Source organism: Mauremys mutica, chromosome 20, assembly GCF_020497125.1.
Source record: "Mauremys mutica isolate MM-2020 ecotype Southern chromosome 20, ASM2049712v1, whole genome shotgun sequence".
Lineage (NCBI taxonomy): Eukaryota > Metazoa > Chordata > Testudines > Geoemydidae > Mauremys > Mauremys mutica.
In genome coordinates, this window is record NC_059091.1 from 22243438 (window position 1) to 22260969 (window position 17532).

The window sequence follows — 17532 nt, forward strand, 5'->3', positions numbered from 1 at the left end:
TAAACATCCCTTTGTGCCTCACCACCCCCTTCCCCGTTTTGCTCGGGGCAGTTTTGGAATGAAAACAGGCGCTATCTGAAGCCTGCGTGGCGGGGTGGGGCTGCGGCAGGGAAAGAGTTAATGCTGGATGGGGATCGGGGCTCTTTAGGGGGTGCAGGGAGGGATCCAATTTCTAAACCAATTCAGCAGCCCCCATTTCAATGAGACGCAGGCGGCTACGGCTCAGCACCGCCAAGGGTGTCAAAGGGGGTTAGGCACCTAAAGGGAGGTGCCTAACCGCAGATCCTCCAAGGCACTGACGCTTCGGACCTAACTCCCACTGGCATCAAACCCCCGCCAGGCGCCGTTCTGCAGCGAGTGGCGGCCCCGGGAGCGCGGTTCTGATGGGTCAACCCGAGGATCTGATACAACAGCCCAGTCGCTCCTCCGGGACCGCGTGAATTTCCAGCAGCCGACGCATGCGTGAGCCACCCCTGGGTGGGCTTCTCCCCACGGCCCCCGGGAACGAGCATGCAGTGCGGTGAACGGCGCCGGGAGCAAAGGGAGGACGCACGGACGCCGTCGGAGCCAAGCGGGTTTGGGGGGCCCATGGGGGGGGGTATCAGCTGTGGGCCCTGAACCCAGGTCCTTGCATTGTAAACATGGGCTGCTACCCCCCCCCCCGCCCCCAGCTCTGTTAGCCAAGTCGGCGTGGGCTCCTCCACCTCTGTGTGTGATCCAGCCACCACTAGAGGGAGACAGAGCCCCACACGGAGTGGGCGTGGCCTACCCACCAAGTGGGTGTGTCATTCATAGAATGGGCGTGGCTTCACACCAAGTGGGTGGGGCTTATACGAACACCCTGTTTTTGGCGCTTGGCACCCACTGGATCCTTTGGCCGATCTGGCCCTTGTGCCAGGGCCGAGCTGTCGGCAAAGCCGGCGGCTGTCGAGTCGGGGCTGGAGGAGACGCATGCCTGGATTTTAAAGACACAGTCACCCCCCCCCCCCCCACACACACACCAGCCTTGCCAGGATCGGGGCTGTAGTCTCAAGCCCCAGCTGGAGTCACGCGAGCCCAGGCTCCCCGGCACAGTGACCAGCGCCGATCCCCCGAGTCCGTCCCTGAGCCCGCCCCAGCCGGGTGAAAGCAGCAGTCGGCTTTGCAATGGCTGACGGCACCGCGGTGACCCAGTGAGAACATGCCCCACGGCCCTTCCCCGACAGCCAGGCTGGGACCCCCTGTTCTGATGGTGAGGGGGAGGGGTCAGATCTTGGGGTGCCTCCAGCCAGTGCCTCTCATCCCTCTGCCCGCCCCCCAAGTGCTCCTGGATGGATCCTGGTAAGTTTCAAAGCCCCAGTCCCCCTTCGCCTCTGGGGCAGCTCCACAGCCGGGGGGCTTGGGGCCCCAGTGGGCTCAGGGGAGCATTTTCCCCCCAGCAACTCAACAGCAGCAGCCCATCCCCCTCCCCATCCCAGCCCCCACCCAGCACTAATTGGGAATAGCAGCCCCTGCCCCCGATAACGTCTCACCCATCTGCCCCTGCAGCCCAGAGGCGCTCGCTGATCATAGCGAGGGGCCCTGCCGGGAATCCCCTCCCCGCAACATTGGGTTGGGGGGAATCCCGGGGGGAGAGATGGGGGGACACTGTTGGGAGGGGACCCTCAGGACAGGGGTGGGGCAGTTGGTGTGGGGGAACCTCAGGATGGCTGTCAGGGGGGCCAGGATGTGGGGGGAGGGCCAGGGGCACCCCAAAACGGAGGGGACATTGGAATTCAGTGCATAATGGGGGGTCCCCGCTCATGCCCCCGCTGGGGTTATCGCGACACCGTGGGGCACAGTTGTGGGGGAGGAGCACGGGGGGGGTCAGGCTTACGTTTGCCTCGCCTGCGGGCGGGGGTGGGACCCCGGCACCCCCCTCGCTGTCTCGTCACGGCTCCCACGGCGGCTTCTTCCCCCTCACCAAGGCTGCGAGGCGTTCGCTTCCTTCGGCTGCCCCACGGGGGGCATCGCGCGCCAGCTGGGGGTGGCTGGGAGGGGGACGGTGCCCATCACGGGGTGGGGGGGATGGTGCCTGCCATGGGGCGGGAGGTTCGGGGGGGGGCTTGTCTCTCTTTCCATCGGGTCGGGGTGTCGGGGGGGGGCTGCCCAGTCTCTGCCACGGCTCCTCTCTCCTGCCCTTGGCTCGGGCCCAGGCTCAGGCCTTGTGCTGCTTGCTGGTCTTGAAGGAGACCTGCAGGATGCGGTCGCCCAGCCGGTACCCGTTGAGGCTGGCGATGGCCATGGCCGCCTCCTCGTAGTTGGTCATGGTGACGAAGCCGAAGCCCTTGCACTTGTTGGTGGCGAAGTCGCGGATCACCTTGACGTTGGTGACGGCGCCGAAGGGCCCGAAGAGCTGCCACAGGACGCTCTCGTCCGCCTCCGGCGACAGGTTGTAGACGAAGATGCACCAGCCGCCGCTGGAGGCGCCCGTCAGGTTGACGCCCGCCAGGCTGGTCATGCTGTCGATGGTGATGGGCGAGAACCTGGAGATTAAGGACAGAGGACTAACCTTGGGTGTAAGGCAGGCATGGGCGCGGCGGGGGCACAGCGCCCACCCGCCCTGGGCACGAGGAGCAACCCACCCGCCCTGGGCAAGGGGAGCGGGGAGCAACCCACCCGCCCTGGGCACGGGGAGCAACCCACCCGCCCTGGGCACGGGGACCAACCCACCTGCCCTGGGCACGGGGAGCAGGGACCAACCCACCCGCCCTGGGCACGGGGAGCAACCCACCCGCCCTGGGCACGGGGAGCAGGGACCAACCCACCCGCCCTGGGCACGGGGAGCGGGGACCAACCCACCTGCCCTGGGCACGGGGACCAACCCACCCGCCCTGGGCACGGGGAGCGGGGACCAACCCACCCGCCCTGGGCACGGGGACCAACCCACCCGCCCTGGGCACGGGGAGCGGGGACCAACCCACCCGCCCTGGGCACGGGGAGCAGGGAATCGCCCTGGGCGCGGGGCACAACCCACCTGCCCTGGGCACGGGGACCAACCTACCCGCCCTGGGCACGGGGAGCAGGGACCAACCCACCCGCCCTGGGCACGGGGACCAACCCACCCGCCCTGGGCACGGGGTGCAGGGAATCGCCCTGGGCACGGGGACCAACCCACCTGCCCTGGGCACGGGGAGCAGGGACCAACCCACCCGCCCTGGGCACGGGGAGCAGGGACCAACCCACCCGCCCTGGGCACGGGGAGCAGGGACCAACCCACCCGCCCTGGGCACGGGGAGCGGGGACCAACCCACCCGCCCTGGGCACGGGGAGCAACCCACCCGCCCTGGGCACGGGGAGCGGGGACCAACCCACCCGCCCTGGGCACGAGGAGCGGGGACCAACCCACCCGCCCTGGGCATGGGGAGCAGGGAATCGCCCTGGGCACGGGGAATCGTCCTGGGCACGGGGGAGCAGGGACCCGCCCTGGGCACGGGGAATGGGAAATCGCCCTGGGCACGGGGAGCGGGGATCCACCCACCCGCCCTGGGCACGAGGAGCGGGGACCAACCCACCCGCCCTGGGCATGGGGAGCAGGGAATCGCCCTGGGCACGGGGAATCGTCCTGGGCACGGGGAGCAGGGACCCGCCCTGGGCACGGGGAATCGTCCTGGGCACGGGGGAGCAGGGACCCGCCCTGGGCACGGGGAATGGGAAATCGCCCTGGGCACGGGGAGCGGGGATCCACCCACCCGCCCTGGGCACGGGGAATCGTCCTGGGCACGGGGAGCGGGGATCCACCCACCCGCCCTGGGCACGGGGAATCGTCCTGGGCACGGGGGAGCAGGGACCCGCCCTGGGCACGGGGAATGGGGAATCGCCCTGGGCACGGGGAATCGCCCTGGGCACGGGGGAGCAGGGACCCGCCCTGGGCACGGGGAATGGGGAATCGTCCTGGGCACGGGGAGCAGGGATCCGCCCTGGGCACGGGGAATCGTCCTGGGCACGGGGAATGGGGAATCGTCCTGGGCACGGGGAGCAGGGACCCGCCCTGGGCACGGGGAATCGTCCTGGGCACGGGGAGCGGGGACCTACCTACCCGCCTGGGGCACGGGGGAGCAGGGTCCCTCCTGGGCCACCACCCCATGCCTGGGTGCGGGAGGCCCTACGTTCCAGCCAGCCACCAAGCTCAGCTCCGGGGGGCAGGGCTTGGAGGGAGCCTGGGATCTGGATTCGAACCCGCTCTCACCTGCAGTGCCCTCCACCCCTCCCCCACAGCAATTCCATTCGGGGGGCGTGGCCAGACCAGGATTTGAGGCGCCCCCCCGCCCCCCCGGGCATGGGCGGCTCTGGCCTGCGCTGCCCTTACCCTGAATCGGGTTCATCTCCCCCCTCTGCCCCAGACTCCCTGGGTGACCCTCTCTGGGCCTCAGTTTCCCCATGTGAGCAATGGGGATAATGATCCTTCCTGGCTCTATTTCGATTGTCAAGTCTTCGAGGCAGCGACTGTCTGTCCCTGGGTCTGGGCAGCGCCCGGCACAACAGGGGCCCGGATCGTGTTTGGGGCCTGGGGGGGCCTGGATCTCCGTCGGGGTCTCTCAGCCCAATAACAAAAGCAGGTGTGTTTGCTGCTGGGGGATCTGCGCACATCCCCCCCCCCCTCGCCACCCCCCCGCGCCGGCCAGGCTCTGAAGAGCATCGAACCCCAACCCAAGGGAGGGAATAATCAAGTGATGCGTCCCATGTGCCCCCCTGCCTGACTCCCAAGGCCCTGACACCCCCGGGGGGGGAACGGGGGGGCTGGGCATTCTGCACTGGCCAGCTGCTCCCATGCTGGGGGGGGCGGGGGTTGGGATTATGATTTCAATGAAGACGCCGCAGAATCGACCCCAAAAGAAGGTTTTTTTCCTTTCCACCATCAGGCCCGAAATGGATCCAGGAACCTGCCCCCCCCATGGCCCCCCAGTCATGCAGGGCAGGGATCTGGTTGGTGGCAGGGACCCAGGGGAGATGGGGGGAGGTGGAGGCGTCTCTGCTGTCAGGCTGGGCTGGGCAGGGGGCCTTGGGGAGGGGATGGGGAATGGGGGGGGCTAGTTAATTCCCAGTGCTGGCGGCTGGGGCTGGGGGGCAGCGGCAGGCTGGGGGGGGGGGGCTCGTTACCTCTTCACGCCGTAGGCCATGTTTAGCAAATTGTCCAGCCTGTGGGAGGAAGACGGAGAGGAGAGGCGAGGGCCCGGTTAGTAGCTAACCCGGTACAGCGGGGAGGGGGGGCCCTGCGAGGTCACCTGGCTCGGTTATGGGGCAGGAAAGGGCAGGGGGTGCCGCGTGTAGACATGGGGGTGCGACACCGGCTGCATTGCACATGTGAGTGCACCCGGCGGCATGATGGCTGCACGGCACGTGTTTGCACGGCGGCCGCATCACTCGTGTCAGTGCACCTGGGTGTGCAGTGCACCTGGGCCTGGCAGATGCTTTGTGGGTCAGAGTGCACATGCATGCACGAGGGCTGTGTGGCACGGGTAAATGCACACGCATGCACGAGGGCTGTGTGGCACAGGTAAATGCACGCGCATGCACGAGGGCTGTGTGGCATGTGTAAATGCACACACATGCACGAGGGCTGTGTGGCACGGGTAAATGCACACGCATGCACGAGGGCTGTGTGGCACGGGTAAATGCACACGCATGCACGAGGGCTGTGTGGCACAGGTAAATGCACACGCATGCATGAGGGCTGTGTGGCACGGGTAAATGCACATGCATGCACGAGGGCTCTGTTGCATGTGTTACACATGTGCCTGGAAGCATGTTGCATGAATGTTCCATGTAGCACATGCTGCACCCATGAAGGTGTGTGTGCTTCACGCACATGCGTATTGCCTGGCCATGTGTGTATTTGTGGCAGTTCGCACATGCAGGCTCAGGAGCTGTGTATAAGGCATTGAATCACACGGCACGCTACATGTGGCTGCTCAGAAGACACACATCCTACATGCATGTCATGTGTGCAACACGTGGCGTTGCAGCGTGTGGAATAGCCCACGTGCCCTGCTGCATGCATGACGCAGGCATGATGTACATGGACATTGCTGGATGCACACGCATGTTGTGTGTAATTTTTTTCTCACACTCAGGCCAGCAACCCCCGTGGACACAAACGCGTCTGACCGGCTTGGCCACGTGTGGCGCACGCAGGGCGGGGACGTGGGTCACGCGTGTGCTGAGGCTCTGCCCGCAGGGCTGTGTACATGCCGCAGTCCTGGCTTGGGGGGGGGGTCAGGTTCTATTATACCGTTGGGGGGTCATTTTAAAGCTGGAGGGGTAACTAGAGAAGGAGAGCGGGCTCGGTGCCAGGACTGGCCCTGGCTGGAGAAAATGGGGCGCTGAGGGGGATGGGCCCGTCTGGGGGTACAGGACTGGCTGTTTGGGGGGGGTCACATCCCAATGGGGGGGCTCAGAGCCCCTTGTTCACAGGCCGCAGTAACGATGTGTGAACACGTAAAAAGGGGGGGGATCTACTGAGACTGGGGGGGGGATTATGGCTGCCATGGCAACCCAGCCACCGGTCCAACCCTGACCCCCGCCCATGCACCCAGTATGCCCCCTCCCCCCCTCTTCTTGTGGATGAGAAAGTTGAGGTCCCTGAATCGCCAAAATCCCAAGAATGGTCCCGTCCCCCCCCCCCCCCCGCTGCCCATCGAGCCATGATGCCCAGTAGTGAGATGCAGCCACCTCTGGGGTGGGGCAGGGGATTGGTTCTACAGGGATCCCTCGCGTCCCTGCCCAGGGTGCCACTGGTAACCCGCCTTCCAGAGGGGCAGATACGGCCAACAGCATCCCAGCTGCCGCCTTCCTTCCTGCCCCACAGAGCCAGACCCCCCCGGCCGGCGTGAACAGCCATCGCTCCTTTGACACCTGGGGATCCAGCCCCATGGCTGGGATGCAGCCACCTCTGGGGTGCCAATGCCGCACAACGGACGGAGCCAGGCCATGAGGGAGGAGCCCTGGCAGGAGTTCGGGGCAGGACGGGATTTCGGCCAGGACGTCTGGGCTCACGCCCCTGCCCCAAGCTACTAAGAACTGAGGTTTTATTTCTCCTCTGCAAGGCGGTGCCTCCCCCCGCCCAGCACCTAGCACCCCCCCCTCAGCCTCCAATTCAGCCCCTTGGCCCGGGGGGGGGGGTGTCTCCCATCCAAGTCCTAGCCATGGCCTGGCCCTGCTTAGCGCTGTGGGGACCAGGCCCCAGGGGTCCCGGACAGTTCACACCTCTGCGATGGAGCCAGCCCCAGGTGGGGGCAGAGAGCCAGAGGTGATGGGGAGCCCCCCCCAGCCCCAGCAGAGACAGAGGGGAGGGGCTGCCCGGGGGAGAGGTACCCAGGGGCCATTTCACAGACCCCGAGTTCGTCACTGGGCAACCGGGACTCAGGGTGCTGTACACAGGAGATGGGCGGGGCTATTGGCAAAGGGGCGGGGCAGGAAGAAAGGAGGTGGGGCTACTAGGGTAAGGGGTGGGGCCAATGGTAAAAGGGGACAAAAGGGGAAATGTTAATAGAACAAGGGGAGGAGTCAGGAGCAAAGGGGGAGGAGTTACTAGGGAAATGGGAGGAGCTAATAAGGGGGGCTGGGAAATGTGCTAATAGTAAAGGACGAGGGGCAAAAATGGGAGGGGCCAGGAACAGGAGGCGGGGCTACCGGCAAAAGGGGAGGTGCTAGCAGTAGAAGGGCGGGGCCGTGGCCAAAAGGGGCGGGGTGAGCCATAAAGGGGCGGGGCTCCCCGGACGAGGGGCGGGGCCGGGCCCAGCGGCGTCTCACCTGAAGCGCTGGGTCTGGTGGTGCAGCGGCCCCGTGTAGCGCCGCGCCGTGGTCTGGTACAGGTGGCTCAGCAGCGCCTGGCCGGTTTTCTGGCTGGGGTTGTTGGCGAACTTGACGGTGATGGGCTCGCTGGCGCCCAGCGGCTTCTGCCCGTTCAGCCCCTTGATGGCCTCCTCCGCCTCTATCCTCTTGTCGAAGCGGATGAAGCCCACCCCTCGGGAGACGCCTGGGGGGAGCACAGCCAGGTCAGGGGGGCGGGGCTGGCCTCAGCGTGGCGCCGAGGGGCACCGTGGGGCAGGGGGTCAATAGCAGGCCCTGTGGGGCAGGGGGCCAGGGTGGGGCTTGGCAGGCGGCGCCGTGGGGCAGAGAGCAGAGCAGGGGGTCAGTGAGGGGCGCTGTGGGGCAGGGAGCAGGAGGGAGCCGTGGGGCAGGGGGCAGTGGGGATGCTGTGCTGCAGGGAGCAGAAGGGCCAGTAGGGGGTGCCATGGGGGAGGGGGTCGGGGTGAGGCTTGGCAGGGGGTGCCGTGGGGAAGAGACTGGAGCAGGGGGGTCAGTAGGGGGTGCCGTGGGGTACAAGGTCAGTGAGGGGCACCACGGGGCAGGGGTCAGTAGGGGGCATTGTGCTGCAGGAAGCAGGGGAGTCAGTTGGAGGTGCCGTGGGGCAGGAGGTCGGTGGGGGGGCTCCATGGGGCAGGGAATCAGCGGCGGGGGGGGGCTCTGAGGACTCATGGCTGCTTTTCACAGCAGCCTGGCGCCATCAAGACGAGGATTGTGCCCCCCTCCCCCATTTGGGCCAAATCGGAGCCCTGGGCCCCTGCAGCACTGCCCCCCCCCCCCCCCAGTCCATCAGTCTCCAGGCCCCACGGTCCCTCAGGCCTGGATGGGTCTGATCCAGGGGGGCTGGGAGGGGCCGGAGCTGGATGCCGCTGAAGCCACCGGGCCCCATTGATCCAGCGCCCTGGAGAGAACCCCGGAGTCCGGGCTCCCAGCCCCCCTCCCCGGAGCAGGGGGCTCCCAGCCCCTACCGGTGACCTGGTCCACCAGGATGCGGGAGGTGATGATGCGGCCGTACTGCGAGAAGAGCTGCTCCATCTCCTTCTGGCTCATGCTCTTGGGCAGGCCGCTCACGTACAGGTTGGCATCGCGGATGGAGGCCGAGCTGGGCCGGGCGTAGGAGACCTTGGGGGGCGGGGAGGGGTCAGACGGGGGCTGCGGGGAGACAGGCGGGGCCAACCCCTCCCCCGCCACCGCCTCACCCTTCGCCGCTCCCCTCCCTGGAGCCCTGGCTCCCAGCCCCCCGCTCTAACCACTAGGCCCCCCTCCGAGCTGGGGCTAGAACCCAGCAGTCCTGGCTCCCAGCCCCCCGCTCTAACCACTAGGCCCCCCTCTGAGCTGGGGCTAGAACCCAGGAGTCCTGGCTCCCAGCCCCCCGCTCTAACCACTAGGCCCCCCTCTGAGCTGGGGCTAGAACCCAGGAGTCCTGGCTCCCAGCCCCCCGCTCTAACCACTAGGCCCCGCTCCGAGCTGGGGCTAGAACCCAGGCGTCCTGGCTCCCAGCCCCCCGCTCTAACCACTAGGCCCCCCTCCGAGCTGGGGCTAGAACCCAGGAGTCCTGGCTCCCAGCCCCCCGCTCTAACCACTAGGCCCCCCTCCGAGCTCTGAGCTGGGAACAGGGGCAGGATCTGTGGTGCTTCCTCCCCCCCGCTCCACTCCATGGGTCTGTCTCTCGCTGGGGGGGTTACCTGGCTACCCCCTAACCCCTCCCTGTCCTTGAATCCAACCAGCTCCGTCCCCCCCATCCCCCCTCACCTCATCCCGGCCCCCACCCGCCGCCTCCTCCCCAGGCCCTGCCCCCAGCCCCCGCTCACCTTGATGGTTTTCATCTGCAGTTTCAGCCCGTTCAGGGTGTTAATCGCTTTGTCCGCGTCATTCGGGTCCACGTAATTCACGAACCCGTAACCTAAACTCTGCCCTGGGGGCGGGGAGAGACGTGAGTGGGGGGCACAGAGCCCCCTCCCCTTACCCGCACAGCCCTGCCAGTGCCCCTCACTCCCGACCCGCAGCCCCTGGCAGCCCAGCCCTGGGCTCCCCCCCCAGCTCTGCCAGTGCCCCTCACTCCCGACCCGCAGCCCCTGCCAGCCCAGCCCTGGGCTCCCCCCCAGCTCTGCCAGTGCCCCTCACTCCCGACCCGCAGCCCCTGCCAGCCCAGCCCTGGGCTCCCCCCCAGCCCTGCCAGTGCCCCTCACTCCCGACCCGCAGCCCCCGTACCTGTGATCTTGTCCCGGACCAGCTTGCAGGACTCAATCTCCCCAATGCTGCCGAAGAGGCTCTTGAATTCCTCCTGCGTCATGTTCTGGGGCAGGTAGTTGACGATGAGGTTGGTTTTGCTGTCGTCGGCCGCTCCGTTGGCGCTCAGGGGCGGCCCGTTGGGGAGGCCGCTGTTACTGGTGGGGCCGTTGGACACCTGGGTCTCCATGGTGCTGATTATCTGCTGGAGACAAGAGGGGGCAGGGGGTGATCGCTCTGCAGGCAGGGGGCTGTGTGGGGCAGGGGGTGCTGGGTCAGGCAGTGGGGCTGTGTGGGGCAGGGGGTGATCGCTCTGCAGGCAGGGGGCTGTGTGGGGCAGGGGGTGATGGATGGGGTTAGGGGGTGCCGCATGGGGTAGGGACGCTGTGTGGGGAGAGGGGACTGATCCAAGGGGGCACTCCATGGGGTCGGGGGGACTCTCCAAGGGGGTATCTGCCCTGGCATTCGCTGCCACCCGATGGGTGTCAGCCGAGTGTCCTGGCGCCGGGGTCGGTTCAGCCCCGGGGGCGCCATGGACAGACAGACGGACAGACGCCCTCCCACCCGCACTCAGGGAAAAGCCAAGGGACCAGGGGAACCCGTCCAGGCTGCCAAATCCAGAGCCCCTGAAACCCGGGGATGGCGGGACCAAGCGCTGGAGGGCAGACGGCCAGGCTGGGGGGCCCAGACAGACACACAGACAGGCCGAGGGGGACAGGCGGCCGGCCCGGGGGAGGGGGGAACAGACAGCCTGGCTGGGGGAAGGGATGGCCAGGCCAGGGAGCGGGGACAGACAAACAGGCCGGGAATGGGGGACAGATGGCTGGGCCGAGGGGACAGACAGACGGTCGGGGGGACAGACAGACAGACAGACAGACAGACGAGGGAACAGACAGACGGGCGGGGGGGACAGACGGGCGGGGGGACAGACAGGTGGGCGAGGGAACAGACAGACGAGGGAACAGACGGGCGGGCGGGGGACAGACAGACGGGCTGGGGGGACAGGCAGAGGGACGGGGGGACAGACAGATGAGGGAACAGACAGATGGGCTGGGGGGACAGACAGACGGGCGGGGGGACAGACAGATGGGCTGGGGGACAGACAGACGGGCTGAGCACAGACAGTCCCAGCTGCTCTAACATTCTGGGGAGCCAAGCCCCCAAATGTCCCCCGTCCCCTTGCCAAGGGCAAGAGCCACCCCCTCACCCCCCACCCCCGTGCTCTCCCTGCAGCTGAGCCCCTTCCCCTCCCCCCCTCCATGGAGCAATGGTGAGCCTGCTCCGACCCCCACCCTGGCCTGGTTATTTCTGCCCCCTCCAATGCACGAACCCCGAATCAGCTGCCCCCCCTTCCCAACACCCCCATTCCAGTCCTGGCCTTTCTCTTAACCCTGCCTCAGCCGCCCACATCCCCCCTTGAGGATCCTCCAGGCCCGGCTGCCCCAGGACGCCCCATCAGACCCTCCCCTTGAGACACTGATCCACCTTCCAATACATTCGCCCACCCGGCTCCTCCAGGGGCTCCAGATCTGCCTCCCCTCGGTGGCCAGAAACCTCCCCATGTCCATGCTCGGGCTGTCCCCGTTTGCTCGCGCCCCCCTCCCTGGCTCCCCCCGGGGTGTAGACGGAGCGCTCAGCTCCCCGGCAGCCTGCGTCCGGCCAGGCGGAGCAAGCCCAGCGCTGTCAGCGCCGCCCTGGCTGCAGGGAAGGTGCCTTGCGTTGACAGCCAGCAGCTCTAGCCTGACCTCCAGGCCGTTCCTTCCCCCGGACGCTTCGTGCAGAGCCCCAGGATCTCGCTAAACCAGCAGAGACTGCGGGGAGCCAGGTGCCCCCGACGCCCCCGCAATGGCAGGGAATTGATTCACTGAGACATGCCCAGATACTCCCAGCCCCACACTGCAGAGGAAGGCGAAAAACCCCACCCCCCACCTCCAATCCCTGCCAATCTGGCCTGAGGAAATTCCTCCCTGCCCCTAATCGGACGGTCAGTCTGACCCTAGGCAAGCTCCACCAACCAGAGGATGCTTCTCTGGCCAAACTCTGATGCTCCAGAGGAAGGCCGGGGGGGGGGGGGGGACAGGATCCATCTGCCCAGTTGTGCACTGTGGGGGAAGGGACATCCCTTCCTGACCCCTGCAGGTAACCGGCTGCAGCCCTGAAGCATGAGGTTGGATTCCAGCCTTAAAGCATGCGGAGGGCAATGCAGAGATTCCTCTTCTCCTCGTGGTCTGTGATGGAAGGGGATGAACAGTGGGGCTGACAGATTCCAAGCCAGAGGGGACCTCCATGACCAGCTCCCCCCCACCCCGCAAGGCTGTAGAATCGCTCCCAGAAGTGGGAGATCATCTTTCAAAACCCTCCAAGTGATGACGAGTCCAGCCCCTCCCTGGGAAGCGGCTTCGCTGTGTCATCACCTCCCTGTGTCTTATTCCAGGGTCGGATTTATCTACCTTTAACTCCCAGCCAGCCCTTGTCAGCCAGACTGAAAAGCCCTCGCGGCATCGCCAACGACCCTTTAGTCGTCCACGGGCCTGCTCCACGGTCTGTTGCCTGCCCCTGCGACCGTCCTGCCACCCACATGACGTGTGGCTTGTGAGGCCCAGAAACGCAGGGCAGATCCCAGGAGGCGATTCCCATACCGGGGGCATTGCCGCCCCTCTGGTGAGACTGGGCTGGGGGGGGGAACGGCCCTGCCTGGAACTTGTCCGAAAGTCCCCAAAGACATGAGGGGGCCGTGGCCCTTCTGATCAGCCAACGTTAATATCGGTGAAAAGCCCCCAGCGATGCAGAACCCCAGAGACACCCCCCTTTCTCAGCGGCAAGGCAGGGGGGCAGCAGGCTCGGGGTGTGTGATTCGAGGAGCCCATTGCCTCAAACCCATCCCTCGTTTCCTGCCTGCAGCCCGGAGGTGCGATTCCGGCAGCAGGAGGCGCCCGGTGGCCGTGTGCCCCTGGGTGCCGAGTGCCCCCACCGGAGAGCCGCCCTCATTGAGCCGACAGCGAGGACAAGCCCGGCGCACGGATCCAAGTCTGGGCCCCAAAATTCAGCAGCCAGATCAGAGCCACGAACCAATCCCAGCTCCTTCCGCCGGCCCGGGGACGCCTGCAGTGGCCAGTCAGTTTCAGCCGTGGCTGTATCAGCGTCTCCCCCTCGGTTCTGTCAGTTCCCCGGCGGCTCCGTCAGGGACCCATGGGCCCGAGCCGACCTGTGCCGCAGCCGCGCGTCTGAGGGAGGAGGGGGTGGAAACCGGCGCAGCAAAGCTCAAATCAGGCTGGAACGGAGGGACCCCGAACTCCCCCAATTCCCCGCGAGGCCGGCACAAATCTCCCACACGGCGGCTGCAGGTGAACCCGCAGGCCGGGCCTACGCTGGGGCATTTTGCGGGTGCTGCTACGCCAGGCAGGGGTCACCCAGAGCTCTGCCAGCCAACGGTTGCAGCGTAGACTCGGGCTGAGAGCCCTTGGCCAAAAAATGGCCCCGTGTAACCCAAGGGCGTTAAGCTACACGAGGCCTTTGCCTTCCAACACACAAGTGTCCGTCCCCACGCGGCATCCCCGGGAGCAGGGCCTTTCAGTTCACCCCCCGCCTTAATCCGAAGTCGCCCCCCGCCTTAATCCGGTGTAGACGAGGCTGGGTCTGCATCAGGGGCCTTTGCCAGCACAGAGGGCCTGGCAACGTGCCCCAGCAGGGACGCAACCGGGGGGGCATCGCTCACCCCAGCGCCCCCAGGGTTGTTGCCGGCTCGGCTGGGTGGGTCGGGGACGAGCTTTTCCACACTCCCGACTGAGCAGCTCTCTCCCCTGTGCAGCCGGCCCCGGGCGGGTCTGGGATAGCGAGAAAATCAGACCCCCCCCCGCCCCCAAGCCGCACGGTTCTACCCGGCGAATCCTGTGTCCACCCGGCCTCACACGCCAGCCCCGCCCCACAGCTCAGGGGAGTTTGGCCAGGGTCACGCCTCCCCCAGCAGCTGCCAAAAGCCTCACGAGGGACACTAGTGACCCCCCCAGCCCCCTACCCCCCCCCCTTGGACTTTTCAATTGATCAGAAGAAGCAACCACAGCGCCCCCTAGCCCCAGGCAGGGGTGTTGGGGGTAGGACCAACTTCGAGGGGAGAGCACCCCCTAGTGCCCCCCCGCTTCCTGCAGCACAGCGCCCCTAGTGCCCCCCGCTCCCTGCAGCACAGCGCCCCCTACTGCCCCCCCGCTCCCTGCAGCACAGCGCCCCCTACGCCCCCCCGCTCCCTGCAGCACAGTGCCCCCTAGTGCCCCCCACTCCCTGCAGCACAGCGCCCCCTACGGCCCCCCCGCTCCCTGCAGCACGGCGCCCCCTACGGCCCCCCCGCTCCCTGCAGCACAGCGCCCCCTACTGCCCCCCCGCTCCCTGCAGCACAGCGCCCCCTACGCCCCCCCGCTCCCTGCAGCACAGTGCCCCCTAGTGCCCCCCACTCCCTGCAGCACAGCGCCCCCTACGGCCCCCCCGCTCCCTGCAGCACGGCGCCCCCTACGGCCCCCCCGCTCCCTGCAGCACAGCGCCCCTAGTGCCCCCCGCTCCCTGCAGCACAGCGCCCCCTACGGCCCCCCGCTCCCTGCAGCACAGCGCCCCCTACGCCCCCCCGCTCCCTGCAGCACAGCGCCCCCTAGTGACCCCCCCGCTCCCTGCAGCACAGCGCCCCCTAGTGCCCCCCGCTCCCTGCAGCACAGCGCCCCCTACTGCCCCCCCGCTCCCTGCAGCACAGCGCCCCCTAGTGCCCCCCCGCTCCCAGCAGCACAGCGCCCCCGACGGCCCCCCCGCTCCCTGCAGCACAGTGCCCCCTAGTGCCCCCCACTCCCTGCAGCACAGCGCCCCCTACGGCCCCCCCGCTCCCTGCAGCACAGCGCCCCCTAGTGCCCCCCGCTCCCTGCAGCACAGCGCCCCCTAGTGCCACACTGGGGCATTGGAGCCAGCACTGACTGTGTGGGAGGCGCCCCATGGGGTACATCTGCTCCCAGCAGGATCTGGCCCATGGCAGACACCAAAGCCTGCAAAGCCCCCCCGACCCGCCGACGCCCTGCCCCCCCAGGGACCCCCCACCCCCACCAAAACCCTGCCTGCCAGCGACCCCCCACCCTCCCACCGACGCCCTGCCCCCCCAGGGATCCCCCACCCACCCCGCCAACGCCCTGCCTCCCAGGGACACCCCCACCCGCACCCCACTGACGCCCTGCCTCCCAGGGACCCTTCCGCCCCCACCTGGCCGACACTCTGCCTGTCAGTGACCCCTCCACTCCCACCCCGCCAACACCCTGCTCCGCTGAGTGGCCCCTGCAGCTGCTCTGGGGCGGCCGTCGGCTCCCTGTGGGGTTATTGATCCGTCCATCGATCTCGACATTATCCCCGGCCCCAGGCCAGACACCGAATCCATCGGCAGTGAACTGCCAGCCAGACTGTACCCGGCAACGCTCCTCAGTCCCGACCCGCAGCCCTTCCTGTCCCGGCCCAGGGCTACCCCACAGCTCCCCCAACGCTCCTCCGTCCCGACCCGCAGCCCCCTCCTGTCCCGGCCCAGGGCTCCCCCACAGCTCCCCCAACGCTCCTCCGTCCCGCCCCACGGCCCCTCCTGTCCCGGCCCAGAGCTCCCCCAACGCTCCTCCGTCCCGCCCCACGGCCCCTCCTGTCCCGGCCCAGGGCTCCCCCAACGCTCCTCCGTCCCGCCCCACGGCCCCTCCTGTCCCGGCCCAGGGCTCCCCCAACGCTCCTCCGTCCCGCCCCACAGCCCCTCCTGTCCCGGCCCAGGGCTCCCCCACAGCTCCCCCAACGCTCCTCCGTCCCGCCCCACGGCCCCTCCTGTCCCGGCCCAGAGCTCCCCCAACGCTCCTCCGTCCCGCCCCACAGCCCCTCCTGTCCCGGCCCAGGGCTCTCCCAACGCTCCTCCGTCCTGCCCCACAGCCCCTCCTGTCCCGGGCCAGGGCTCCCCCACAGCTCCCCCAACGCTCCTCCGTCCCGCCCCACAGCCCCTCCAGTCCCGGCCCAGGGCTCCCCACAGCTCCCCCAACGCTCCTCCGTCCCGCCCCCCCGCCCCTCCAGTCCCGGCCCAGGGCTCCCCCACATCTCGCCCTACGCTCCTCCGTCCCGCCCCACAGCCCCTCCTGTCCCGGCCCAGGGCTCTCCCAACGCTCCTCCGTCCCGCCCCACAGCCCCTCCTGTCCCGGCCCAGGGCTCCCCCAGGGCTCCCCCAACGCTCCTCCCTCCCGACCCGCAGCCCCTCCTGTCCCGGCCCAGGGCTCCCCCAGGGCTCTCCCAACGCTCCTCCGTCCCGACCCGCAGCCCCTCCTGTCCCGGCCCAGGGCTCCCCCAGGGCTCCCCCAACGCTCCTCAGTCCCGCCCCACGGCCCCCTCCTGTCCCGGCCCAGGGCTCCCCCAACGCTCCTCCGTCCCGACCCGCAGCCCCTCCTGTCCCGGCCCAGGGCTCCCCCAGGGCTCCCCCAACGCTCCTCCGTCCCGACCCGCAGCCCCTCCTGTCCCGGCCCAGGGCTCCCCCAGGGCTCCCCCAACGCTCCTCGGTGCCGCCCCACGGCCCCCTCCTGTCCCGGCCCAGGGCTCCCCCACAGCTCCCCCAACGCTCCTCCGTCCCGCCCCGCAGCCCCTCCTGTCCCGGCCCAGGGCTCCCCCAACGCTCCTCCGTCCCGCCCCACGGCCCCCTCCTGTCCCGGCCCAGGGCTCCCCCAACGCTCCTCAGTCCCGACCCGCAGCCCCTCCTGTCCCGGCCCAGGGCTCCCCCAGGGCTCCCCCAACGCTCCTCAGTCCCGACCCGCAGCCCCTCCTGTCCCGGCCCAGGGCTCCCCCAACGCTCCTCAGTCCCGCCCCGCAGCCCCTCCGGTCCCGGCCCAGGGCTCCCCCAGGGCTCCCCCAACGCTCCTCAGTCCCGACCCGCAGCCCCTCCTGTCCCGGCCCAGGGCTCCCCCAACGCTCCTCAGTCCCGACCCGCAGCCCCCTCCTGTCCCGGCGCCAGGCTCTCCCCCCCCCGCCCCCGCCGCCTTGGTGCTGGAAGGCGGGAGATCTGTCTGGGGTTCCTATGAGTCCCCCCAGCACCCTGGGACTCCATGGCCCCCCTTGCACTGGGGGCTCATTCCCAGATTGTGTCATGGGGCTGGGTTGGCTGGGTCCCTCCTCCCCCCACCCTCAGATTGAGGCCCAGCCAGACCTGTGCAAACCCACCTGGATGCTCCCCTCCCCTGAGGGCCTGGGGCCCAGGGATTGTGGGGGTCCCAAATGCAGCCTCCCTCCATGTGTTTTTACCCATTGGATCCCCACTTCCCAACCTGAGCTGAGACAGAACCCAGGAGTCCTGGCTCCCAGCCCCACCCACACCTGGTGAACCCCAGACTCCTTCTCCTGGCCTGCCCAGACCGAGCGGGATCACGTATTCTGCCCAGATACCGTCGATCCGTTCAGGTCACTCCAGGGTGGGAGGCAGCGAAAAGGTGACGCTGACACGCC

At 68.2% G+C, this 17532-nt stretch overlaps 1 protein-coding gene across 1 annotated transcript in view; it reads right to left on the bottom strand.

Moving 5' to 3' along the window:
- Positions 1-254: 254 nt before the first annotated feature.
- Positions 255-17532, bottom strand: part of ELAVL3 (ELAV like RNA binding protein 3) — a 45994-nt gene continuing 28716 nt past the window's right edge. The window contains exons 3-8 of the mRNA XM_044994910.1: positions 10039-10261; positions 9639-9742; positions 8796-8949; positions 7771-7996; positions 5119-5157; positions 255-2504 (exon numbers count right to left, since the gene is read on the bottom strand). Of these exons, the coding sequence (XP_044850845.1) occupies positions 2177-2504; positions 5119-5157; positions 7771-7996; positions 8796-8949; positions 9639-9742; positions 10039-10261 (1074 nt within the window). The 3' untranslated portion in view covers positions 255-2176. The remainder of the gene's footprint in view (positions 2505-5118; positions 5158-7770; positions 7997-8795; positions 8950-9638; positions 9743-10038; positions 10262-17532) is intronic.